The sequence below is a fragment of the Ambystoma mexicanum genome, chromosome 2p, assembly GCF_040938575.1.
Source record: "Ambystoma mexicanum isolate Mex_15411 chromosome 2p, UKY_AmexF1_1, whole genome shotgun sequence".
Lineage (NCBI taxonomy): Eukaryota > Metazoa > Chordata > Amphibia > Caudata > Ambystomatidae > Ambystoma > Ambystoma mexicanum.
In genome coordinates this window covers 500830665-500857410 of record NC_090923.1, presented here as the reverse complement: position 1 = coordinate 500857410, position 26746 = coordinate 500830665, and the positions used below count along the sequence as shown (strand labels likewise).

Genomic DNA, 26746 nt, shown 5'->3' with positions numbered 1-26746 from the left:
TCCCATCATTCTCTGTTTCACCAACGTGGATTGCACCAGATCTTGAAACAGTTGTATTTCAGTGCCCTTGACCTTTATGGGGCCTGCCTTCCTGGTGGTGAAGAAAATGTTCTCTTTTGTACATGCTGCTGTAGCACCACAACCACATCTCTTGGTCTGGTGTCCGGCTCCCCCTTTTCAGGACCCACGCATTAGATCTGATCCAAAGGTACATCCCGGCAAGTCTCCAGCTCCATAATGTTTGCAAAGATCTGCTGCACCATTTCCTCCAGGTCCAGGTCCACCAATCTTTCCGACAGCCCCTTTATCCTTATGTTGGATCTTCTTGAGCGATTCTCGAGGTCCTTGCTTTGGATCTCTAAGTTTTGTGTGACCTTTGCAAGTTGCTCCACTAGACGATCTATCTTAAAAGAGTCCTCTGGAAGTTCCTGGATGGCATTTTCGGCCTTGTCTGTCCTCTTTCCCACATCTGCAATGTCACCTTTTACCTCTTGTGGTGATTGGGCTAGCTCTGTTTTGATCAAGCTCAGTTGGGATTGGAGGGTCTCTGTAATTTTGTTGCTGAATTCTTGGAAGCATTGTTGGAATACTTCTTTGGTCACTGTCTGCCCTGCCATCAAGGTTGCTGGGGCACCGTCTCCTCTCCCCCTTGGGGAACCCTGCTCTGTGGACAAGCCTGTCTCCCCTTCTTTCCACCAGAGCTTCTGCAAGTTGCCTTCTTGTGGCTTTTTCACAGGTTTGGGAATTAGGGTCACCTCCTTGGACTCTTTATGTGTGTGCCTCAACATCAGAAGCTTCTGCCCCAGGAAAACCCCAGGATCTTTTCTCCTGCCAGCCGATTCCCCAGGGTGGTGCCCCTTCCTCTTCACAGGTTTCCACCGCTCCCCTGGGTGCTCTCAGGGTGGGGCTGATCCTCTTCTCACCAGACTGAGCCCTGCTGCCTCTTCTCCACCAGGGGCCCCAGTGGACTCTCCAGTGACACACTTGCCCCCCTACTAGTGGCCCATGCTGGCTAGCAGCCCTCCTGTCCAGTCACCTCCACTCCTTTCGTCAAACATGGTCCGATAATGAGAGGGGGCTCACCACACTCAAGTCCTGAGGCTCCCACTGTGGGTGTGGTCACCTTCATGACTCAGCTCTGTGATTTGGCCTTCGGGCCCCCAGAATCTGTGCCAAGCCGTAGATTGTGGTAGTGGGGGGGAATGATGTGTCACACAGCACTGGCTCCCCACACCCCCAGCACACTGGTAGACCAGACTCCCGGGCTCGCTCCTTCTGGTGACTTTGCAGTGCCTCTGCTCTTGTAATGGGGCCCACTCTGCGTGGGATGCTTCCTGATGCCTCCCCACTCTTATCCCTGGGGATGTCACAGGACCGTCCAGAGACCACCACCACCCTCGGACAAACCCACCATAGTCAGAGACGTCTTTATGGAGGGCAAAAGGTGCACTTGCCCAGGGACCCCACCTTGGAGGCCCCCCCCACAAGGCTGCCTGATCTAAAGTAAGATTCCATTGTTCGCAAGACTTAAATAGTACACACCAGGAGATTTTATGGCATCTCCTGAGGCGCTAAATCTATTGTCTGTCTGTTTTGACAAGTACATTCTGCCTTGATCAATTAATCATGTAATGCTTTCTGTGTTCACTGTGGAATATATAGTTTGTATGTTCCGTACTGCACAACTTCTGTAGCATTCTGTCCTTCTTGTTGGAATTATGTTGATCATGTGCAATAGCCAAAGTTGAAATCCATATTGATAAATTAAATGCCACAATGGATCAGACGTTAGCTCAGTGTGTTAAGCACGCATTGCAGAGATGTGTGTTCCTATGAAAGATTAGAAGAGCGCATTGCAGCAAGGCTGGCGAACCTTTCCTATGTCTGAAGTTTATAAACCTACCTGCATATGTACTTCGTTTTATTTATTTATTTATTTATTTATTTATTTATATTTATATAGCGCGCAGACAGCCCAGGGGCATTGTGGAGCTGTTACTTGCAGGAACTTAGTTACAGGGGGTACAGGATTGGTAGCAGTCGTTGGCACATTATGATTGCTACAAACAGATTAGTCATTACAGCTCATGCATCTTTGGTTATTACATTACAGACAGTTTATTGGCAAACATGGTGCTGCGAGAGACCTTATGTGAAGAGGATGGTTTTCATAGCTTTCCGGAAGGCAATGAGGGAGGGCTCACCTCGGATTGTGGGAGGTAGGGCATTCCAGTGTGATGGTGCGAGATAAGGGAAGCTGGATCCTCCAGCTCTGGCTCTTTTTATTTACTAGTGGCACACAGAGCATGTTGGTATATGGTGACCTGGTTGGCCTTGTGGAGGAGACGGGGTGGATTCTTTGTGAGAGGTAGACTGGGGTGGTGAGGTGGATGCACTTGTGGGTCAGTGTCAGAGCTTTGAAGATGATTCTTTCCCTTATTTGTAGCCAGTGGGCTAGTTTTCTGGCCTCAGAGATGTGTTCTCTTTTCGTGATACCTTGGGCAGCGCGGAGCGCATTGTCGTGTATGATTTGTAGCCTTTCCAGGTTTTTGTTGGAAGTTCCTAGGAAGAGTACATTGCAGTAATCTATCCTGGAGCCGGTGATTGCTCTGGCTATGTTTGTGCAATTCTCTTTGGAGAGGAAGGGTCTGACTGCGTTGATCAGTTTGGCGTGGTACGCAGCTGAGGAGGCTATTGCGTTGACTTGTCTGTCCATGGAGATGTTGGAATCCAAATAGACACCAAGAGTTTTGACCGAGCCGGAGACAGGTATTTTAATGGAGTCAATGGTGAAATGACTGAATTGGGAGTCTAGATTTTTAGCGTGTCGGGGGAGTCTACCAGTAGGAGTTCGGTCTTGTCGGAGTTGAGGCATAGTCCATTGTCTGCCATCCAGGCTTGGATGGTGTTGTAGAGGTTGTTGAGGGTCAGTGAGTCAGTGTCATAGTTACCACTGAGGGTGAGGAGGATCTGGGTATCGTCAGCGTAGTTGGTGTAGGAGATGCCCATGGTGTCGAGGATGAGGAAGAGGGGTTTTGTGAAGATGTTGTAGAGAGTGGGGGAGAGGCAGGAGCCTTGGGGCACACCACAGAGGATGATGGTGGGTGAGGCGGAGGCTAAGTCAGAGAATACTTGCATGGTTCTGTCTTGTAGGAAGGACGTGATCCATGCTGTGGCCTCAGGGGAGAATTTAGTGGTGGCAGAAAGGTGGTGGCATAGGGCGTCATGGTCTACGAGGTCGAAGGCCGCTGATAGGTTGAGAAGTACCACAGAGATCTTATTCCCAGGTGGTGAGTGGAGGAAAGGGTGATAGAGTGGAACACGTATGGGCTGAGGAAATCAACTTGGTAGAGGCTTTGAAACTCCAACATGTGCGTCTGTTGCAGATGGAGCAGCTAGTATATAAGCTTGTTGACGTACAGCGTACGCCAGACCCTCAAGGTGGCATAGGAGAGGCTATTTTGGCTGATGATAGGCAGGCCTCTCCACCTGACAGCCCCTCCATTTTGTTGGACTTTGTTAATGATCAGACTAGGCCCCCTGACATGGCCCCTATACCGCCCTCAGATCTCGAGGACGACCCCGTGGAACATGAGGGTAGAAACTTTGTTTCGCGGAAAGCTAGGAAATCTTTTCTAAGAGCTCAGAAGCGACTGAAACAGACCAAAGCGAGACTAAAGAAAGTTGACATGGCCACCTCCGGCCCTGAAAATGCTTTGGTGACGGAGGTGAGGCCATGTCCTATTAATGGTACCTGCCACGATGACTTGGGAATGGCCTTGTATGATCTAGACGATGAAAGTAGGCGGCATCTGCAGATTGCCGCCTTGAAGATCGGAAGCACTCAGATTGTGCCCCGTACCCCGTGCTCCAACCTAAGATGCACTGCTTCTTTTTCCCAATACTGCCTCTAAAAAAGTGGCTATAGGGTCGACAGCGGTCAAGCAAGAGGCAGAAATGGTGCCTCTACAAAGTCCCTCTTCTATCCAGGAGATTCCTATTATGGTTAATCCGGATGTCCAGGGGACCCTGGGCCCGGCTCCCTTACAGGAGGGACCCCTCGAACAGCCGAGCAGCCTTGTTAGGGCAACACTCATTACTTCAGCTTCAGTGTCTCCGGCGTGTGCTCCCTGTGTTGAAGTTGAGTCCCCATCCTTAGTAGCTCCGGGAGGGTCAGATCTGGAAGCGCCATCCTTTGCGCAAACGCCAAAGGATATGAAACTAATAATAGGGTGGACGAGTAATCCAGAGATAAATGGGCCCGCTCGTATAAATAGGTCCTTCTTAATGAATTCATTTTTTCAAATCCCAGCACTAAGAAATCTCTCATCTAAAGACCTGGATTGGGTCAAATTGGCGACCCACAATAACAACAGAGTACTCAGTAGAGTTCAATCGCAAATTATTACTAAAATGTTATTTGAATTTGCTGAAGACTTTCATTCCATTGGGCTTGTGCCTAGATTGTTCTCTGATATGGAATCCGCATGGGCATTCCTTGAATGGGTCCAGCCCCCCCCTCCAGTATGTTCAAATGCTCTGGCTGGTGACCTGCCTGATTCACAAGTTAACAAATTATCTATCCAATTGGCGTCACTTTCGCAAGCCTTAAGTGGATTAGCCTAGTTGGAACCTTTGATAAAAGTGGCAGTCGCCAATATAGAGCCCAATCCAGGCTCATAACTTCCATACTTGAATGTGGCCTCTTGGAATTGTTGTGGGTTAGGCAATCTCACAGCATGGCACAAGCAAGTTGAGCCAGACAAGAGACCCGACATTTTGTTTCTTCAAGAAACCATGTCACTAAACGCCTTTAGCCTAGATGGCTATTCTTGTTTCTCCATTGCGGCTGCAAGGTTTAGCACAGGTCGCCCTTCAGGAGGTATAGCGGTTCTCATAAATAACGGACTAAAAGCCATAGCATCTGTAGTGGATTCATCAGCCTCTTGTGTGTTGGTAAAATTGACGCTCAAAGGCTTTAAAGATTTGAATCTGCTCTTATTATCCATATATTGGAATCCTAAAGTTGTTCCTCTGGATGTGTTACTGGAGGATCTGGAACGGATTCTATCCTATGCAGCCAGTGTTTGCCCCGACTATGAAATCATGATTGGAGGCGACTTGAATTGCTATCTATACTTAAAGAGCGTAATACGCTCCTTTTCTTTCTGCTCAGCCTATACCCAACAGGCCAAGGACAGAGGGCAGAAATTATTATTGTTTTTCCAATCATGGGGGCTATATCCAATACAATTGGCTTCACAATCCATTACGTTCTCTTGGCATCGAGGTTTAGCCTCCTCACTTATTGACTATTTATTCGCTTCTAAAGCGAGTTCTGGGCTGCTTGAACCCATATTGATATTAGACTTAGGTCTGAGCGATCATCATATGCTGTTTTCTCGTCTGCATATGGGGTGTGAACAATATGCAGCTTCTGCCCCTGCATCTCTAATGGTATGTGACAGAAACATTATATCAGTAAAATGGCACCCTGCTGTGTGTAGGAAAGTGACATTTTTGGTAAACAGGGACATCTTAGTGAGTTGGGACGCTAAGATTTCTATAGAGAATGTGACCAAAATTAATGAAATAAATGCTAACATGATCCACATGCATCTGGTAGATGTTGCGAAAGATCCCTTGGGGAAGGCTGAATTTGGGGTTGCCCAGGTCAACGCTTCTCAGGTCGCGTGCTTAAAAAAGCAAAGAAATTGCGATCTTCGGCTTTTAAGGAAGCGCGTCATATGTCCGTTTGGTTACAATCGTCAAAAAAACATGATTGAGGCGCGTTATAAGCACCAATTAAGATTGTTGTGTTGGGCAGCCCACATTTTAGCCAACCAACATATGATTGGTCTGTTGTGCAAAAAAAAAGTCCGGGACTTATGGGCCATTTTAAGAAATCCAACAGGAAAGGTCGATCTTCGCACGGTGGCTGTTATTTTAGGCCCAGAATGGGAGAGGTTCTTTAGTTTGAAATTCTCTGTACCTGATAGGTATATCGATTCAGAAAGTAGCCCCGTGCACTTGACCCTTCCGGTGATCTGTCCATGGGAATTAAATGATATTATATGGGCGATTGAGCAACTGAATCCATCTAAAGCAGCCGGCCCTGATGGGCTGCCCCCATGAGTGTTTAAGTCCGATCCCCACTTTTGGGCCAGATACTTACTTCCACGTTATCAGTCGATTTATCATACTGGGATCATTCCGACATCATGGCTAACAGCCATCATTATTCCCATACATAAAAAGGGGGTGTTAAGTAATCCTGCGAACTTTAGACCTATTGCTCTGATTGACACAGCCGCAACCATTTTTACACGACTTATTTTGGTGGACTTAGAAACCCATATAAGGACCCTTAATATTTTGTCCAAAGCTCAGGTAGGATTTCGTAGGGCTATGGGTACTCAATTAAATGCCTCAATTTTAGCACATCTTAGGAGATCTGTGCATGGAGAATCAAAGGGCTCCATTTACATGGCAGCCGTGGATCTCACGTGTGCCTTTGACAATGTTCTTCGAGCTCGCCTTTGGCAGAAGATGTTGGCTTATGGCATCCCACCCACCCTGGTGGCCCTAATTGCTGCTTTACATACGGATACCTCTTGTCAGATTCGGATAAATGCCAAAGGGCTTCTTTCTGCCAATATTCCTACGTGGATAGGGGTCAAACAGGGCTGCAATCTAGCTGCGGTTTTATTCAATCTATACCTCGCAGATATTGAGAATCTCTGGAAAGATATTAATGCATTTCCTGTAATATTGGGCTCTATGCGACTGCATTGGTTGGCATTTGCTGATGACATTATCCTATTCGACAGAATGCCATTCGGTCTTCAGAACAAATTAAACATATTCTATGAATATTGTCTGCAGAACAACATGACCGTCAACCCGTTGAAATCACATATTATGATTTTCACGGCAAAAAAAAAATTGCCTAGATTTACCTTTACTATCAATCAGCAGCCTTTTTTAGGAGGGACTCGATCATTTACCTGGGCTATCACCTGTCGAATAGGAACTCAATTGGTGGATGGCGGACATTGCAGAACGCGAAGCTTAGCCCGCTTACGGGTCAAATGCGAATAATTTCCGCTAAATACTGCAGTTTTTCTCTTTTGCCCCTTATCCAATTTTACATCATGAAAATAGAGCCCATTTTGCTCTATACGCTCGATATATGTTTGTTGCAGCTGGGGCCTTTGTTAAACCAGATCCAAGGACAACTTTGGAAGAAAATCTTAGGGTTACCAGGCTATGTACCAAATTCCATCATACTACATGAGTTGGGGCTCTATCCTCTGGCTGATAAATATCTTTGGAGGAAGTTAAATGCTTTCTATAAAATCCTTTTGCCTCCCCCAAATTCACTTTATGAGGATTTTCAGTTAATGTTAGATAAAAATTGCCCGGCTTCGGTTTTAGAAGCGAAGGAAGTAATAATGGAGACTCTAACTTGGCTTAATATGACTTTGATGGACTTGATTAATACCTCAATTAAAGTTAAAACTCGCTTCTTTCGCAACTCTTGGGCACAAAATTCTGATAAGATCGGGGGTTATTCCTCCTTTTCGACCTATGCTATGTTCAGACATGCAATTACTCCAAGGTTGCCTTATATCCTATGTTTTCCTGACAAAAGGGCTAGACAGATTTATATGCGTTTCCGTCTGGATCTTATCCACAATGGAGCTCGTATTCGGTTTTGGGCTGGGTATAGGGATTTGGCGAGGTGGGATGATTGTCGATTTTGCCAGAATAAGTTTGAAAATGAAACTCTTGAACATCTCTTTATGCACTGTGAATTTTTCGCTAAGCAAAGGTTATGCTGTTTGGATTCTGTGTTTTTTTCTTATTCTAAGTTTGAAGCCAACTTAGTATGGTTAAGATGCATGCAGGGCTCCTCGAATGCCATTATTTTGGCAACTGTTAGACTTGTTTCACTGATTGAAGAACAGCTGCTACCAATGAATTGTACTTTTTTTAATAGGATGGGTTTGGCCTATCCCCATGGGTAATAAGGGGTATGGATGCAGTAACTAGCTTTGTACCTCGCTTAATTGCTGTTTTCTCCTCTGTTTTTGTTTGTGTTTATGCTCGTTTTGTTTGATTGCTTGTTGTGTTTTCTCTTTTTGCCTCTGGCTATCATGCGTATGGGAGTTTCTAGGTGGTGGGTATTTTATTATGAAGTATTGTAGGTGATTTTTTGTTGTGCCTACTGTGTATTTGTATTTGTATATTTGAATGGTTCTGTCTTAAGGTATTCTTTAGAGGAAATGAATTTAGGTGAGGTGACGCAATATTATTGTATTATTTTCATGTATATAACATGTTTTTAAATGTATTTTTATGATGATCAAATTTTGTAAAGGTGTAAAGTAAATTTACTACCAAAACAATAAAAAAAAAAAAAAAGATAGGTTGAGAAGTAGGAGAAGTGCTGGTTTTCCCATGTCTCTGGCGTCGTCCATCTGGTTTTTCAAGTGAAGTAGCGCGGTTTCAGTCCCGTGTTTGGGGCGGAAGCCAGATTGTCGGAGACCTAAGAGTTTATTCTCTTCAATGAAATGCTGAACCTGCAAATAGGCTGCTTTGTCCAGTATTTTGAGGAGGAATGGGACAATGGTGATAGGTCTATAGTTGTTAGGGGAGGTGGGATCAAGAGTTTTTTTTTTTTAATAGAGGGCAGACCCAAGCTTCCTTAAGGGAGGTGGGGACTTTCCCCGTGGCAAAGGAAGCATTGACAAAGGCTGTCAGGAAAGGAGCTAGTGCTTTAGTGCAGTCCTTGAGGAGGGTAGCTGGGCATGCATCACCTTTACAGTTAGAGGGTTTGATATTCCTCATTATGTTGATGATGTCTTTTTGCTGTATGGGTATGAAAGAGAAAGGTTGGGGGGGTCGAAGGCTGGTGGGGGGACAGGGATGTGTGTGTTAGGCATGGCTTGTTTAGTGGCTAATATTTTCTTTTAGAGGAGGTTCAGTTTGGCTTGCATGGCAGTTTGTATTTCGTCACACCAGTCTTTGTCTTTGGTGAAATTCTGGGGGGCGGGAGTGGGCGTCTCTAGCTCCCTGAAGATAGCGAAAATTTCTTTAGTGCTAGATTGGTCCTCCGATATTCTGGATTCGAAGGATTTAGCCTTTGCTTGGGTGATTGCGTATTTGTATTTGGTAGAGAGGGCTTTGACGATCATTATCTTTGTCCTTGTTTTGCAGCATAAGAGGTGCTATTATCAGCAATGTTCATGCACCAGATAGGGGTTGCTATAAAAACTAAGATGTCATTCGTATGGTGAAGGTCTAGAAATTGGTTTGTTCAGATGGGGCATTCTAAAACCTAGGCAATCCCCTCCAAAGATGAGCATAAACGATTAGTCCAAAAGGTGAATAAAAGACTGTGGAACCAAAGTGTGCATGCTTGTATCCTGACGTTGCCAGCACATGATACAGTGATCCTGATCAAATCATATATATCTTGCATTACTGTGCTGTCTTCTGTGAGGTTTGCCTTCTTGCATGCTGGTGTCATCGTTTAGCTCATTACTTGATCTTTCTTCTTATGTAGGCCATTTGAGTGGAAGGGGTGGTAGACAGGAGAGAGCAGACCAGACCAGACGGTGTAGGCATTTGGGAAGCATATTTTAAGGTCTGTTTGGTTGACACAAACAACTTTTTGCTCTTTGTATAAAAGTCAAAGGTTTTACTGCACGTTTATGAATGACAATTTCACAAGCTATTGTTTTGGAAGTATTTAAAGCTTAAAAGTACAAAAGACATACCAAGATTAAATCTGTTAAATCACATCAATTGGTATGCTGGTACTTATATACTTCCCTTGATGATGGATAGAATGTAGCTAGAATCATTCCCATTTTGCATAACACCCTTCTGTAATACTTTGGTTTTAAAAATGGTCAGGTTTGGAAATGTGATTTGTGTACTTTGCAAGTCAGTTTTATAAAATGAGATTGGGATTTGTGCCAACTCTGCAATTTCTGCATTTGAACACTTTCTTTTCCAGCTCTTACTATGTACTAAAACAGTTTCACCCCTTAAGCAATGTGTGATGCTGGGCATCTCATTTAATCTTGTATTGCCTAACCTCTCAGTTTTGCCAGTCCCTAAACCTTTCAAAATGGTCAGCCCCTCAGTGTGATTTCCTTCTCTGGGTATGATCTTCATAAAAGCCTCACTCATGGTTTCACTGGCTATAGGGTTGCTTCCACTATAACAGTGAGCATTGATATACAAACCATGTCCCACTTCAAATCTCGGTCTCTCTGGATAGAGGCACCTTCATGGTCGCTTCTAATCTGCCGCCACTATCCATGCTATGGTATGTGTAGCATTCTCCTTCCTTACAATTGGTCTACTCTATCCATGCTTGAACACTTTTGCATTCTCTGAAGCAGCTAAAATGAGTTATCTGCCTATTATGGGTTACATGTACCATTTAAATATAGCCCTGCATTAATACTACAGGCTGCATACCTTCCCGGATGCTATTGATAAAAAGTATCCTGTTTCTATACTAGAACAGAAGTAACCTCTTGTAGATTGCTAATGTTGGCCTTCAAATGCTACTTGTTTATCAATCTGATTAGAGCGAGAATGAAGAGGGTAAGGGGACTCAAAGGGAGTAAACATGCTTATTTTGAATGCTGCGAGGCAGGGTTTTGCTCACGGTGGGGGAGGGGGGTGCCACCAGATATACTTGATCACTTAATTCCTTTGGTTTGATTGAGGGGGCCCCAAAGATGTCCATGCCCAGGGCCCCAAAAAAGCTTAAGATGGCCCTGATCATAGTGCTTGTAAATAGTTATGTCTGCACATCTTATGCCAGAAGTTCCACTGGCCTGCTCCTCGCCCAGTGCCTCTGCTCCCTTACCAGCCGTTAGACTGCTTTTCCTCGCTGGTCCTCCTCTCTCGCTGAACACTATTCCCAGCACTGGCGCTGCCTGCTCGGGGACCCAGGCAGCAGGACCGAACTCTGAATGCTCAGTTGCTCCGCCCTAAGTGGTGGGGGGCCAGAGGCCGCACCCTCCGATGCCATGGCTCATTCAGGGACAATTACAGGGCCACCCGACCCTCACTGCCGCACTCCACAACAGCTCTGTAGCCCTAGCCCTCCGCGCACCACAGTTCATTGAGGGTGCCACACACACCTCCCAGTCTTCTGTCAATAAGTGTCTCTGCCCGAGGGGGAAGCTTAATGACATTTCTTTATTGTTATGTTGGAGCCGGGGTGAGATCTCCCTCTTTATGGTGCTCGCTTTACGGCAGCCATCTTGGGATCTCTCAGGACAAAGGATCTTAATTGCAAAGGTTTGTTGTGTTTGTGCAGGGATACTTTTGGAATATTTACACTATTTGGGCAAACATTAAATGTTTCACAACATGACACTTTACAGAAGTGAAGTTATGAGTTATGAGTGAGTTATGTTTGAAGATGAGCTCCACGGCCATCCAAGACAACAGTATGCGCATGCGCTAATCTCCCTTTATGTGGGCTAGGTTGCCAATGCAACCTTCCTGGCTCCACAGCAGTGATCCTGGCAGCCGAGAACACAGAAGCCTCGACTTGTTTGCACAAGACATGACGTCCCCCGATGCTGTTCTACCGTGAAGCTTGGGATCCAGTCCCTTCTTACACCTGTCCTGATAGTCATGATGCATAAAGAACTAATCCTTTGCTAATCCTTTGCTGCCCTTCATTTATCTCTCATGGCAGTAGGAAGCCCCAGACTGGACAAACTCTACGCCAGTCTCCCAATGAACTGTGCTGCACAGGGAGCTGTTGTTCATATCATTAGCCCAGATGCAGGTGGAACATTGAATATACCAGGTGGAGTTCTCTCAATTCTCTGATGAGCCGATAGATTTTCGCAAAGTCTATGCAAACCCATTATGGACTCGTACTTTGTTATTGTTATTGTTATTGTTATTTTGCACTTATATAGCGCCTTATATACCATTGGTATGGTCTGAAGGCGCTGGTAGGTTGAACGCCCTTGGGAACCGAAGTTCAGATCAGTAGAGAGAGTAGGGAGAGTCAAAAGGTGCGTGTGAGCACCGGATATGTGTGCAGCTTGTGCGGTACACGTGTAATAGCTGCTTCTTATCGGTAGGTGTGGTGGTTGAGAGATCAGGAGAATGTGTTCGTTCTGGCAGGATTTATCCGGAACGGATGTGGCTGCGTTAGGCCTGAGGAAAACGCCTGGCTGGGGATGTGGGACCAGCAGTGTTTACATAGAGTGATGTGGAGTAAGCGGTGGATGTTCGTATGAGAACAGTTATACCGAATGGTGTCATAGTATCTCTGTGTTCTAGTTGAGTGGTGATGTAAGGAGAGAGTAAGCGTGGGGTGTGGTGTGATGGGGTATATGCTCTTTCAGTGTGCAAACTTCTAAAAGCAACTTTCCCAGAGAGGGAACTGGGCGAACTTCTAAGTACAATTTTCCATACAGAGTCTATTGGGAACAGTTCTAAAATCATTTCATCAGAGAGGGTATTGGACTCGTATCCGCAGTCATCCGCCCTCCGCAGCCATCCGCCCTCCGCAGCCATCCGCCCTCCGCAGCCATCCGCCCTCCGCAGCCATCCGCCCTTCGCAGCCATCCGCCCTCCGCAGCCATCCGCCCTCCGCAGCCGTCCGCCCTCCGCAGCCGTCCGCCCTCTACAGTCGTCCGCCCTCTACAGTCGTCCGGCCTCTACAGTCGTCCGCCCTCCATAGTCGTCCGTCTTTCACGGTCAGCCGCCATCCACACTCATCTTCCAAAGGTATCCGCCCTCCAGAGACAACCGCCCACCACAGACAACCGTCCACCACAGACATCCGCCTTGCACAGTCATCCGCCTTGCACCGTCATCCGCCTTGCACAGTCATCCGCCCTCTATGGTCATCCGCCTTCCACACTCATCTTCCACAGGCATCCGCCCTCCACACACATCTTTCCCAGGCAACCGCTCTCCACAGTCTTCCTCCATCCATACCCCTTTTCCAAAGGCATTCGCCCTCCACAGTCGTCCGCCTTCCACCGTCATCCGCCCTCCACCGTCATCCGCCCTCCACCGTCATCCGCCTTCCACCGTCATCCGCCCTCCACCGTCATCCGCTCTCCACAGATTACCGCTTTCCAGCGGACATCCGCCCTCCACAGTCATCTTCCACAGGCATACACCCTCCACAGGCACACACCCTCCGCAGTCGCCCGCCCTGCCCAGTCGTCCGCCCAACCCAGTCATCTGCCCTACCCAGTCATCCGCCCTCCATGGTCATCCGCCCTCCACGGTCATCCGCCCTCCACAGTCATCCGCCCTCCACAGATTATCCGCCTTCCACAGTCATCCGCCTTCCACAGTCATCCGCCTTCCACAGTCATCCGCCTTCCACAGTCATACGCCATTCCATAGTCATCCGCCCTCCGTAATCATCTGTCAGCAGCGTTCATCTTCCACGCGCATTACACTCGTCGGTGCTCAGTCGGTCTCCCACTTCCGGCCTCTCACCCTACACATTCCTGGGCTTTCGACATTCTTCCGCTCTTCCACACCCTGTCGCTCCCCCATTTAGTCGCCGATACTTTTCTCTATTCATTGTGCGCATCTGCTCTAGACGTTCTTCTGCTCTGTATGCTCTCTTCGATCAACACGCTCTTTCGCTCTGTATGCTCTTCCAATTCTCCATCTTCCTCCACTTTCTACACATAGCCGCTTTTCATACTTGGACCGCTTTCTACAGTCAATTGGTTTACATACTCATCCGTCATCCCCATCGATTTTGCTCGTATTATTTATCGGGTCTCCAGACCCAACCGTCTGCCAGACGTACCAGTCAACCGCTTTCATCCTACACATTAATTTATACTTGTCTAGACTCATCTTTATTCATTCGTCCTTCTCAATCATCTGTTCATCACACTCATCGTCTTTCCAAGCTCGTCCATGCTCTATTTTTCTTTTATTAGTGGTCAATTTGTGTTATTGACTTCACTGTTTGCATCTACATTACTCGCTTTAATTTCTTTTCTGAATATTTGATACAATACGTTTTTGCATTTTTTTTGGGTCACATCACCTAACCCTAGGCTACTTTGCTCTCTCCTTGACCCCAGGACTCACACATAGGAACTTTGAGACACACTCCAATTGTGCTCCCCCTGACTGCCAGGGACACATGGGACACACGCTCTAAAATTCAACTTACCTCGATACATCAGGGTATACAGCTCAAGGTCAGCGTACCTCAGACCAATATAGAGTCTGTCCTTTTACAAATACAACGATGTTTGTATGAATTTCCCCTGTCTTCCTTTTGTTTTTAAATAACCCGGCAATGTGAATATATATATATATATTTGCTATATAAACAAAAATATATCTAACTTTGAGTACACCTCTTCTACTTTAGGGGCTCTCAATCCAGTCCAGAAAAGGCAGCATTAAATGGACACCGGCTGCCGAAACGTCTAGAGCCAAGACACACACCCAAACTAATTGTCCACGCTTTCTTGATTCTTTGCTAAACATTAGCGACATCGACTAGAGGATTGTTTTTTGAGACTAGGAGTACAGACCATAACTTAACCCTAAACTGCCTGTAAAACCTATAGCTCCACGCAAAATATATCAGGCTTAATAAAAGAAAATATGTTTTCCTGTTGAACTACATGGGTACCTAATCTATGGTTACTTTATGTCGACCTTAATGCCATGTACACACCAAAGATGTAGTATTTAGATTTAATACATTTTTGGCAATTCATTGAATCAACTTTTTGTTATTCAACTTTCTTTCATGATATGTCCATGAATGTTATTTTGTACTTTTGATTGTTATTCAGAAAGTTTTTTCACAGCAGATCGATGTATGTGTTTTGTTTGAATATATGTATGATTTGTTTTGTATCTAAAGAAAATATGTCTAAAAAGAAATAAGGAGTCACAGAAATTAGACCCAAGACGTTTTTAGCACTTCAGTTATGAAGAAAATCAGTTAAATAAATAACACAGGGTAGTAAAAAAAAAAATGTATTAAATGTGACTTATGCTGTTTATCTTGGAATGGGTTCATTGCCATCTTATCAGGATACACATTTGTTATACTACGCAAGAATGTTGAAATAATAGAGAGAAAAATCATCTCATAAACTTCCTATTAGGACACCCCCCTTGTTACAATAGTACATGTCGATTGTGGGTAGTGCGGCTCATTACAACAATATCAAGAATGAAAGACAACCCACCAGTGGACACTTTTCAGGAAAGTCCCGTAGCTGTCTGAGCATTACAAGTTAAATTCACTTCTAGTGGCAAGCTTTATTTTTTTTAAACTTTATTTAACTTTGCACAGAGATACAACATTGCTTATTCATATATCCATGTGCTATTTGTACAGGAATCATTACAGTGGTATGTGATCAGATTAGATATTATACAACTTTTGTCACAATGTCCCATTTGCATTCTCCCCGTTAGCCGCTTTATTAACCATGTATTGACGGAAACCTCCCCAAATGTCTTTTGGTCGATTTGTAATGGGTAAGAGGCTGGAGTATAATTCCTCCTTATCGTTTGCCCAGGTCATATCTTTCTCACATTCCTCATTTGTAGGTAATATGGCACTTTTCCACCTCATTAATATAGCTCGCTTTGCTATCAGCAGACCAATATTTATTAGCTTACGTTTCAATGGGTTCCTTTTGAGCACATATCCCAACATACATATGGCAGGTTCCCATTTTATTGGCTGGTACACCATTTTGTCCAACGCATCACATACCTTGTGCCAATATTCAGTGAGTGCCCTGCAAGACCATAACATATGCATTATGTCAGTACCCTCATTCCGGCATTTCGGACACCGTCCCTCAGATGCAATATACATTTTCTTAAGACTTGCTGGGGTGAGGTGTACTCTATTTCATACTATGAAATTAACCAATCTGTATCTAGAGCTTTACGACACCTGTTTTATTAACCTACATAACTGGAGCCAGTGTGTGTCCGTAAAGGTTGTGTTTAGGTCTTTTTCCCAATCACCCTTAATATCTGGTATGTGAACCTCCCTTGTTGACCATGCCAGGTTATATATAGCCGAGGCAGATTTTTTTTGCCCGCATCGGGGGAGAGTGTGTAATTTAAACTCTGATGTGAGAGGGTTTCCTGGGGAAATCCAGCCCACACTGATGCTACTGCTGATCGGAGCCTGGAGTATTGTAGCTTCTGAAACAGGGTGTCTCCTATCTGTGTTTTGATATCCTCCCAAGTTACAAATACCCTGTCTTGGTACACATCACCAAGGCACATTATGCCTTCTCCGCACCACTGGGTGGCCAGTACTGCATCTCTGGATGGGTCCAGATATGGGGCATCCCAGATTGACAATACTGGGCAGTATATTGTCATGTTAGGGTTTTTTTGGATCCATCTCCACCATGCCTGTTGTGTGACTAGCACTGGGTCCAGGTGGTTCACACCTCTCTGTCCTCCCATTACCACCACTCCATGTAGAAGTGTGGCCTTACTCTTCCCTTGTCTTTCTAGTTCCTCATATGATGTGCCTGGTTCATCCTCCACCCAGTGTGCCGCAGAGTAAGCCTGGGCTGTCAGGTCGTAGAGTTCGTAATCTGGGGAGGCTAGCCCCCCCTTGTTCGTATGGCAATGTAAGATGCTTCCAGCTGACCCTGGCCTGCCCCCTCCACACGAACGCGGAGCACACTCCGGTCACTTTCGTGAAGAAGGACTTGCCTGGCCATATTGGTATAGTGCTAAAGTGATAGAACAGTTTTGGTAGGATAATCATCTTCACTAATGCCACTCAGCCAATCAGTGAGATGGTGAGTTGTTTCCAACTTTCAAGCTTAGTGCACAGCTCCCCGGCCACTGTGTCATAATTCAGGGAGGGTACCAGGGTCACCGGACGTGCAACCTCGACCCTTAGATATTTCACCTGTCTGGGTGACTACTTCAGTCCGAACAGGTTGCTTGGTTCTTTCATGCAGTCTGTCAGTGGGAACAATTCAGACTTATTGCTGTTCAGGCGGTGGCCTGAGTAATTCCCAAATTCCTGGACCGCAGCTATCACTCTCTGTAGGTGCCTCTCTGGTTCCCTCGCATACATCAGAATGTCATCTGCGTAAAGTGTTACCAATTCAGCCACGACAGCTATGGTTATTCGGGCTCGAGCATGGTGTGCCCTCATAAGATCTGCTAGGGGCTCAATCAATAATGGTGAGAGCGGGCAACCTTGCCTGGTACCCCCTGCCAGTGTCAACACCTCAGACAGCACCCCATTTAAACACATCCTAGCATATGGTTGCATATAAGGAGCCACACCCACTTTATAAAATTAGGGCCAAACCCATAATTGTGTAGTACCCTAAACAAAAATGGCCAATATACTGTATCAAATGCTTTCTGCATGTCCAATGACAATGCAACTCCCTTAGTGTCTTGCGGTATCCTCGCCTAGACATTGTACAGCCTATGTACGTTGGATGCTGTTGATCGCCCTTGTATGAAGGCTGCTTGGTCTTTGTGAACCATATAAGACATTGGTGTATTGAGCCGGGAGGCTATCATCTTTGCAAATATTTTCATGTCTGTATTTGTAAGGGACACTGGACGATATGACCAACAATCCTCCGGTGGTTTCCCAGGCTTCAACAGTAAGGTAATAACTGCTTCCTAAAATGCCAGTCTCCAATGCCTCCGTCCAGACCACCAGCAAGTGAGCGGCCAGGACATCACTGAATTCTTTGTAAAACTCTGCTCCTAGTCTGTCGGAGCCAGTTGCTTTTCCTCCCGGCAAACTCTTAATCGCTTCCTTAATGTCACCCAGCGATATAGGTGTTTCGAGTACATTGTGGGCGTCGGGGGATAACAGCATTGTAGGTATCCTGGCTAAGTACTTGTCTATCTGGTCTGTGGCTACGCATTGTGATGAATATAGTTTTACATTGAAGTCGTTAAATACCTCACAGACCTCTTCCACTTTGTTCACTACCCTCCAATCTCACCTGGTTATTCATTGAATGGATGTATTACCCTTCTCATTACAGACCGTCTGTGCTAAGAGTATCCCCAGTTTCTCTTGTTCCCCATCTCTATGTGCTGCTGCCAGCCTGTCAAAGTAGTGCAATTATCTATCCGCTGCGTCTCGATATTCATCCAGCTTTAGTTTAAATTCTCTGTAGATGTGTGGTGCCGGGCTACTCACATAAACCATCTTTAGTTTCACTAAAGCCCCTTCCTGCCTTTTGAGCTCCACCCTGATAGCTCAAAGAACTCTGAATTCCGTGGACATCACGACCCCCCGCATATAAACTTTAAAAGCCTGCCACAAAACTGCTTGTGTGTTCACTGACCCTTCATTGTTATCGAAGAAGTCAGTAATGTGTTGTATCATACTGGACCGGAATACTGGGTCTGATAAGGATGCAGCCTTAAATCGCCATTGAGACCTCTGGGAGGACGCCTCAGGGATGCTCAGGGTGAGTGTCACTGGGCAATGATCAGATAGCATTCTAGGGAGTATTTGGGATTCAACCACCCAACCTAACATCCTCTGTGATGACAGCCAGAAATCTATATGGGAGTGCATGTCATGTACCGTCAAGTAAAAGGTGAAAGCCCTCTGTGACTCGTGCAGTGAGTGCAACACATCTTTCAAACCCAAATCTACCATGTGCTGCACCTCTTAGGGTTCTGGTCGACGTTGATGTGCGGTCTAGTACTGTGTCAAGAATGGTATTGAAGTCACCGCCGCATATTACTAATGCAGTGGGGTATTTAGCACACTTTCGAAACACCTCTATGTAGAACTCTGAGTCATTTATATTGGGGCCATATGCATTTATCAATAATACTTCAGCACTCCCCAGTTCCCCATGTACAATCATGTATCTAGCGCTTCCATCGCTCTCTGTAGTGTAATGTATGAATGGTAGTGACCTGTGGACCAGGATGATGACCCCTCTGGCTTTAGTTGAGTATGAGGTGTAATAACAATGCCCTCCTCTCCCTGGGGCCATTTTCCGTGCCTGGGACTCTAGTAAATGCATTTCTTGCGAGAATAAAAATTGGTCTCCCTGTCTATTCACATACGCCATCACCTTGCGCATCTGTATGGTTGAGCCTACACCCCTCACATTCCAACTCAGTAACTTCACTCCAGTCCGACCACTGCTAGCCATCCTTCTTGAGTGTCTCTTTGTGACCTTCACAATCCTGTACCGTCTTTTAAATCAGCCATAACGTGCTATAATCAATCTGTGCACTTTCAAAACTGTTTCACCCCAACTTTCTCTGGATCTCACCTCCCCCTCCCTCGTAGTGCCCTGACTTTGACTATGCTGACCCCTAGTCCACCCCACCTTCCTCCCTGTCTTTTTTAACCAGAATATGCAGTTGCATTGGGTACTGCTGCTTCCGTGGTGTCTAGAACTTCCAGCTTGCACAATATTGAAACTTGAACCGGGCTCAACCTTTTTTGAATATTCAAACCCATGTTAACAAAATGCATAATTAATTACATGATCGCTAAAGAGGGCCTGAGTGGCCCATGCTCGATGTCAGCATGAGCACTCTTCCTGACTCTGTCCCGCTCCTACTTTACCATCCGTCGTGACATAGAGCATTGAGTAACTGTCAATCAACCCTTGATAAGACTACAAATCATATCCCGCAGCCATAGGTATAGAGCCGCATTACCAACATATTGAATATCTTCATAGATGCACTGCATCACTCCTCATTGTCACTGTCCGTCTTCCAGCGGCTGTTTCATCGGTAAAGGAATATTGGCTTCTACAAACGAAGCTGCCTCCTCCAGGAACATAAAGAAGTAGGTTTTATTTTTAATTTGCATGCGCAGCCTAGCTGGATATCCCATTGCATAGGGTATATAGCCTTCCCTCAACAATTTCTTGACTCCAATAAATGAGCATCTTTCCTTCTGTACTGCCAACGTGAAGTCTGGGAAAATGCGAATCACACTCAAACCCATTTTCAGGTTCTGTTTCTCCCATGCCCCCTTCTGCACCATGACTCTATCTAGGAAGTTTATCAGTCTTGCCATGATCGGCCTTGGGAACGCACATGTTTTTGGTTTCGCTGCCAGAGACCTGTTTGCACTTTCTACCACAAACATTTTGGACCAACCCGGGTTTCCTAACAAGTCTTTTAACAGGCCTTCCACAGCCATTTCCATGGGACTTTCAGGGCAACTTCTGGCACTCCTACGATACAGATTTTGTTCCATCGCGATCTTGCTTCTGGGTCTTCACACTTCATCTTGATGTTGCCCAGGTCTTTCGCCATCATTGTGACTGTGTTCTGCAGTGATTCATGGCATCTTCTGCTGTGCCTATTCATGTTTCAGTCTCTGTGATACTATGAGTAGCCTTTTCTAATTGAGCTTGGATTATAGAAACAGTGACATTCATGTGGTCCAGTTTGTCGTTTATGGATGCAAATCCTTGTTGCATAACAGCCACCACCCCTTGTAAATTAGCAGGGGGTGACAGTGAGGTTTCTGACAGTATTTCTTGGCTGCTTGATCCTTCATTACTGGTTTCGTTTTGTTTAGCTGAGGATTTGGTGAACTTGTCCATGGTGTCGCTTTGTGGGGGGAGCTGTCCTTATGCATTTTAGTAGGGCACTGGTGCTTCCTGGGCATGTAGCATGGTGCGCTCTAAGGTGTCGGTAGGGCAGGCCAAGTTTCCTCTGTGGCTAGCGGTAAGTCTGTGGTAAGCCCATTAGGGGGAGTCCCTGTCTGTTGTTTGGGAGTTTGTCACATCAGTTATCTTAAATGCTGTAGCTCTTGCTGGTTTCACGATACACCCCACCTCCAGGCCCCATCTGGATCACCCTGTTATGTCTGATATGTTTGGCCAAGAGGTAGCAATGTTGGTCAGCCTAGATCCTACCACCCCAAGGTGGGTAGAAGGCGGCGCCAGGGATCGATACACAACTAACAGGATCGCAGAGTGGTCAGGTTGCCCCCTACTGCTCAGACCCGATTCCCTCTGCTGCCAGAGGGTCATGTGCCACCAAGAAGGGGAGTTGAGTAATTTGGCCATGGAGGAGGCTGTCTAGTCTTGGTGCGAGTCACCAATACTGCAGTCATCTTTGCCATGGTGCACAGTCACTGTCCTTGCCTTAAAGATGTGAATAAAAGCAGCCCTGGGCCTGGTTGCCACACGTGTTTCTCAATGTGCGCGTGTGGCAAGGGAGACCAGGGTGTTCACTCCCCGTCCAGGCCTCTGGGCTATGATTTGTGCCCGACAATAGTCTCTCACTGTATATTAGGGAGAAACTGAGGATCCCAGTGCTGTACGTGCTCACGTGACATTGCTGTGGTCGGTTGTCCTCTCGCAATAGTCTTTGGTTGGGGCACTGCACTGAAGGGGTGGCATAGTTTGGGTTTTACTTCACATATCCTGTACACCATTTGGGACAGCTAGGGGCCTGTAACCATTGTCAAGCTGATTCCTTGTTTGTGTGTCTTGTCTCCTTCCCTGGTTCTGCATGTCCAAGACTTACGGAATTCTATAGTAGGCGTGGGTGGGCATGCAGCAATGTCTCTGCTGTGGTTCTCAGCATGTTAGCGGTGTTGTATGCACTTCGGTTTATGTTGCCCATGTTTAACTTACATTGATGGCCTTACCGATCTCTTGCTGTGCTGCTTATCAGTCCTTTCCAGCCATGTGATCCCTGTGTAGCATAGCTCTCTCCGTTGGCGGGATCCAATGCTGCAATGTTGTTATGCTTGTATCACAAGCCGTACTGCAATGGCCCATGTGGCTGCTGAATGTCATCTGTTGTTCTGTTGCACCAGCAGCGCTGACCCCTAGACCGTGTCCCTATGCTGCAGACTATCGAGGGAGACGGGGCGCACGGATTGCGCTGACTTCCGCATCAGTTCCTCCAATGGGTCCGGCCGACAATCTGATGCATTCCACAGCCTCTCACCACAAATGGTTTGGGAGGCGGGTATGCTTATTATCGCTGCAGATGGAGTCTGCGACCTGGTGAGTTGTACGTTGCCACCTTTCGGGGCGTTGTGACACTGTTCCGATGCTTTCCTCCCCCTTCCTGGCCGGCTTCGGCAGAGAGATGCCATGGAGTGCGTAGTAGTATGCGCGTCTCGCCGGGGCCCATACAGTTTGTCAGTTATCTCCGACGTGGTTGAGGCATTCTCTTTAGAACTCGGTCAGTGCTTGCCGGACCCCTCCATGTATTACTCGAGCGATTTCTGCAGTTTGCTCTTCATGGAAACAGCAAGAATTATGCTGACAAGTTCACGGCATCCACGGAGAACACGCTCACGCGGCCATCTTGCCGTTCGTGCAACAGCGCCCTCTCATAGTGGCAAGTTTCAACGTGTAGGTGCAAATGAGCTAAAATTGTTAAGATGGTTAGAGTGTAGAAAGACATTTGAGCGTAGGCAAGTTATAGGTGACAGTGGCTTAGTACCCAAATTGCACAACACAGCAAGAAAATCAATAGGTTTCTGCATCTGGCTTTTTAATCCTTTTTGTATGAGAAAAGGCCTAGAGATTTAACATCACAAAACAACTGCAATTGTACATACATATAACTTGAATTGCCTCTTATAAAGAGTTTTAAAGCACATAATAACATAATGGAAAACAATAACCCAAAGGCTGGTACTTACGTGAGCCCTAAATGAGCTCCTTACCTATAGACATTGTTGTGAAATGGGTTATAACTCCCAAGAGCGATCAAAGAACCGAGACCTAAACCATAAGAAAAGAAGATCTGGGTTGCAGCATCCAGCCATACCTAAGGACAGAATGTGAAGGCATAATGTGAGAACATATCACAGATAATATTTCAAATGCATTGTAATTCTCCTGATGCACTGATTCTCTTAAATGCTTACCTCTGAATCAGAGAGTTTACTGAAGTTTGGCGTTATATAGAATAAAATGCCTTCTCTTGCTCCTGGCAGTGTTACCCCACGGAAGAATAAAATAACCAGCATCACATATGGATATGTGGCAGAGAAGTACACAACCTTTAAAGGGAAAGAGAATAATGTACTTTGAGATTTGTATCAATATTGGCACACTCATTTACAATGCATTGGCACTACAAGTACTAACAATAATATTTATTTGTCATCAGATATTTTTGTTAATGATGACACGCAATTTAGTTGAAATCCTCGAATATGTAACAGTTATTGATTAGTGTGCCCCTCTTCCCAGATCAAGTGGAATTACCCTTTGAGGACTTGGTTATACAAATATAATTACTGATTGATTATCCGAAAAGAATAGCAATCACAAACCTGCACCTTTCTGGCAGCTTCACTTTGGAGTCAAACAGAGACCAAGGGTCTCATTACAACTGTGGCAGTCTGTAAATAAGGGTGCTGGTTCCACTGTACCAGCACCCATTCTGGACCGCCACAGTACAACTCTGGGGGTCAGGGCCATTGCGCCTCGGGAGCTCTGACATGCTGGGCGCAACAGCACCCACCTGCAGAGTTTTCACTGAAGCACCAGCACCGTTAACAACTGTGCTGGTGCTTCTGTCTCCCCACTCCTATGCAGTCCTATGGGGATCGATGGGGATGGGGAACACCATATTCCGGCGCTTGACTTCCCAATCCGCCAGGACTTGTAATGTACCATTATGGAGAAGAGGTCTGTGAAGACTACTCTGTACATTTCACTACTCCATGTTGATGGTCCACTCAGGAGTGGCAGGGATCTTTCTGTAGTGCATATTCTGTTACATTTGCAAATAGCCGATGGATTCTATGGATATATACCATAATGGGGGCCACAATCGCATGGCTGCTATTACCGATATCTGCCATGCGTGCAGACAACCATGCTGGATTCTCACTGCAATTCACAACAAAAGGCTGTTTTATGAAAAAACCAATAGTAATAGTGAGATGTAGCCCTGAAGTTTTTAAAGTCCATTAAAACACCCACGATTTAACAGAAGACAGCATTAGTCAGCAATGCAGGAATAATCCTTAGAGTAGAAAAGTGGATTAAAAGGGTGGAGTAATAAGGACATGCCAGTGTTGAGGTGAGGACCACTAGCAGCACAAAAAAAGTCAGAAAGGGTGGCATGCTACCACCAGCAGGCCTCCTAATGTCTTTCTACCCCCTCTTTAAATGGCCTACTCAAAGTCCAGGACCCCTTTCAATAGGAGAACCTCCTCACTGTTCATTGTCTGATGGAAGCACATGACCCAGAAAAGTGCCTTTGGGAAAAAATAAAACTGCATTAGGAAAATGTCTGCCACTTCTATCTCAGAAATGAGGAGGAAAGAGCAGTGGTCTATCAAACCATAAGCATATCCCCTAAAATTGTGGGGTCCTACCAAAGGCAACCTAATAATATATCACCAAAACATTGTTGCATGTCTACATGTTCTGGCCTTTGAATTGTTCAGAGATGAGCCATTAAGTACTATAACAATTTGCCAGGTATCGTCACTTCTCTCCAGGGGTGAAACCTTCCCCATGAGGCTAGGGAGGTGCGGCCGCTACCCAATAGTCCCATTAAGGATGGTTCCATGCAGGAGGACCTCATGGGGAGGGCCTCCCCTTGTTCGGACCAGGACCTAGGGTACTGCCAGTTAAACCATGTCACACCAAAACCTTCCCTACCACCTCTCCATTCCAAGCCACTTCATTGAGAGTAGATCAATGTATTACTGTAGTTCTTGGAACACAGCCAACATAGAAAATACCAGGACGAAGAAGAGCACAAAAGACATGAAGATTACTGACCGTGCTAGAACTGGTACGAGATGTCCCGAGGAGGCATTGAGTCCAAGGTGTCAAAAACGAAGGACTTTGACAATCTGTCAGGGCAGATTGGAAACAATGTATAAGAAGAGACGATGAACTAAAGAACTTGCCAAGCCTAGCCGAGAGAAGCAGCAGAGGCAGACTCTCCCACGCAGGTGTTTCAAGCCTGGACAGAAGAGAAGAATGGAGGACACCGGCAAGCAGCTGAGAGAGTCCCCCTGGAGTCTTGCTGGAAGAGACCCAGGTTCGAGACTGAGGAGAACCAGAGCCATGTGGAGCTGCACGATGAGATGCCACAGTGCAGAGGGAGTGGAGGAGAGCAGCCTGAACAGCCTGAGAGATGAACCTCAGTCCAGGGAAGCCCTGGTGACATACCACAACACTAGTGAAGGTAACTGGTGGTAGGGGAGACCCAGAGGGGACATAACAGTGCAAGTAGGACAGGCTCAGGTGATTCTCCCCAGCTCAGGTGAAGTAATACGGTTGTTAGGCCTAAGAGTTGTCAGCCGTACATCTAAAATAATCTTCCTCATAGCAGTGGCAGAGATACGCCCACAGATCACCTGCGTAGGGTCTAGGACCCCAAAACAAGTGAAGCAATAAAAGCATTTGAGGACATCTTCCTCATAGCGGGGGCAAAGAAAACCCCACTGACAACTAGTGCAGGGTCTGGGGCCCCAATATAAGTGAAGCAAGCACCCGATTACATCTTCCTTATAGCAGTGCCAGGGATAAGCCCACTGACCTCCAGAGAAGGGTCTGGGACTCCAAATTAAGTGTAATGTGTACCTGAGTAAATATTCCTTGTAGCAGTGGCAGAGATAAGTCCACTGACCAACAGAGAAGGGTGTTGGGCCCCAACATAAGTGAAATAAGCATCAGAGGAAAGTAACCTCACAGCAGTGGCATAGATAATTCCACTGACCACCAAAGGGTCTGGGCCCCCAATTCCAGTGATATAGACATCAGAGAAAATCTTCCTTGTTGCAGTGGTAGACATAAGGGGATTATATAATTACCGTGCCACGCTTTCTGTGACCCACCAAAATATTTATTTATGTTGATCCTCTTATCATCCTGTATATATGTGGGGGTGAGTATAGTATATAATGGAGGATCTGCGGGGGTTCTCCCCCAGCATATAGATGGGGTAAAAAAGGGATAGAAATAAAACAAGTTGACACTTTCAGAGGTCACAGTAAACGCAGCACAGCAATCACATAGATCCAAGATAAGTTCACTGAAACCCAGATAAGGATTTGTGACTTTTTGTGGAGAGAGTGACAAAATAAACACCAAGTTTGAAAGATATGGAAAAGACTTCTCAAACACCAGGAACATGAAGTAATTCTCCAAGTGAAGAAATAAAAGCCTTTTGAATATACTCGCGAAATGCCAAGGGAAGGGAGTCTTTCACCCTGGCCTTGTTGTGATCTATATTGGAGTGTGCAGACCAATACCAGGAGAAGGGAGTCATTCTCATGGGCCAGAAAGTGGAGTTGTACATATGTTTTGCTGGAACAATGAACTAGTGGACGGGGAGTCATTCTCCCTGGAAACCAGAGAACATTTTGGGAACAATACTCAAATACCAAGAGAAGTAAGTCATTCCCCTGGTCTATAAAGTTGAGTTGTGAAAGGTTTGTTGGAACTACAAACCAGGGGAAGGGAGTAATTACCCCTGGCATCCTTTTGCAAGAGAGCCTTTTGGTGAACACCAACGGAATACCAGAAAATGGGAGTCATTCTCCGGGAGAAGGAGCTTTCTGTTGGATTATTTTATTCTTTAGTTGTAGTGTAAGGGATAGAAGTAGGTTATGACAGAGGAGGGTGGAGTTTGATTGTGACTGACATTCTGACAGATGCTTTAGTATTAGTTTGAGGCAGAGAAACCCCTCTTGGAAGATAGGGATAGATAGTGTTTATTTTTACTA

At 45.8% G+C, this 26746-nt stretch overlaps 1 protein-coding gene across 1 annotated transcript in view; it reads right to left on the bottom strand.

The window, feature by feature from the left end:
• The window catches only part of SLC6A1 (solute carrier family 6 member 1), a 733048-nt gene that overhangs the window by 248326 nt on the left and 457976 nt on the right, over positions 1–26746 (bottom strand). Inside the window, exons 7-8 of the mRNA XM_069643915.1 lie at positions 22916–23050; positions 22712–22815 (exon numbers count right to left, since the gene is read on the bottom strand). Of these exons, the coding sequence (XP_069500016.1) occupies positions 22712–22815; positions 22916–23050 (239 nt within the window). The remainder of the gene's footprint in view (positions 1–22711; positions 22816–22915; positions 23051–26746) is intronic.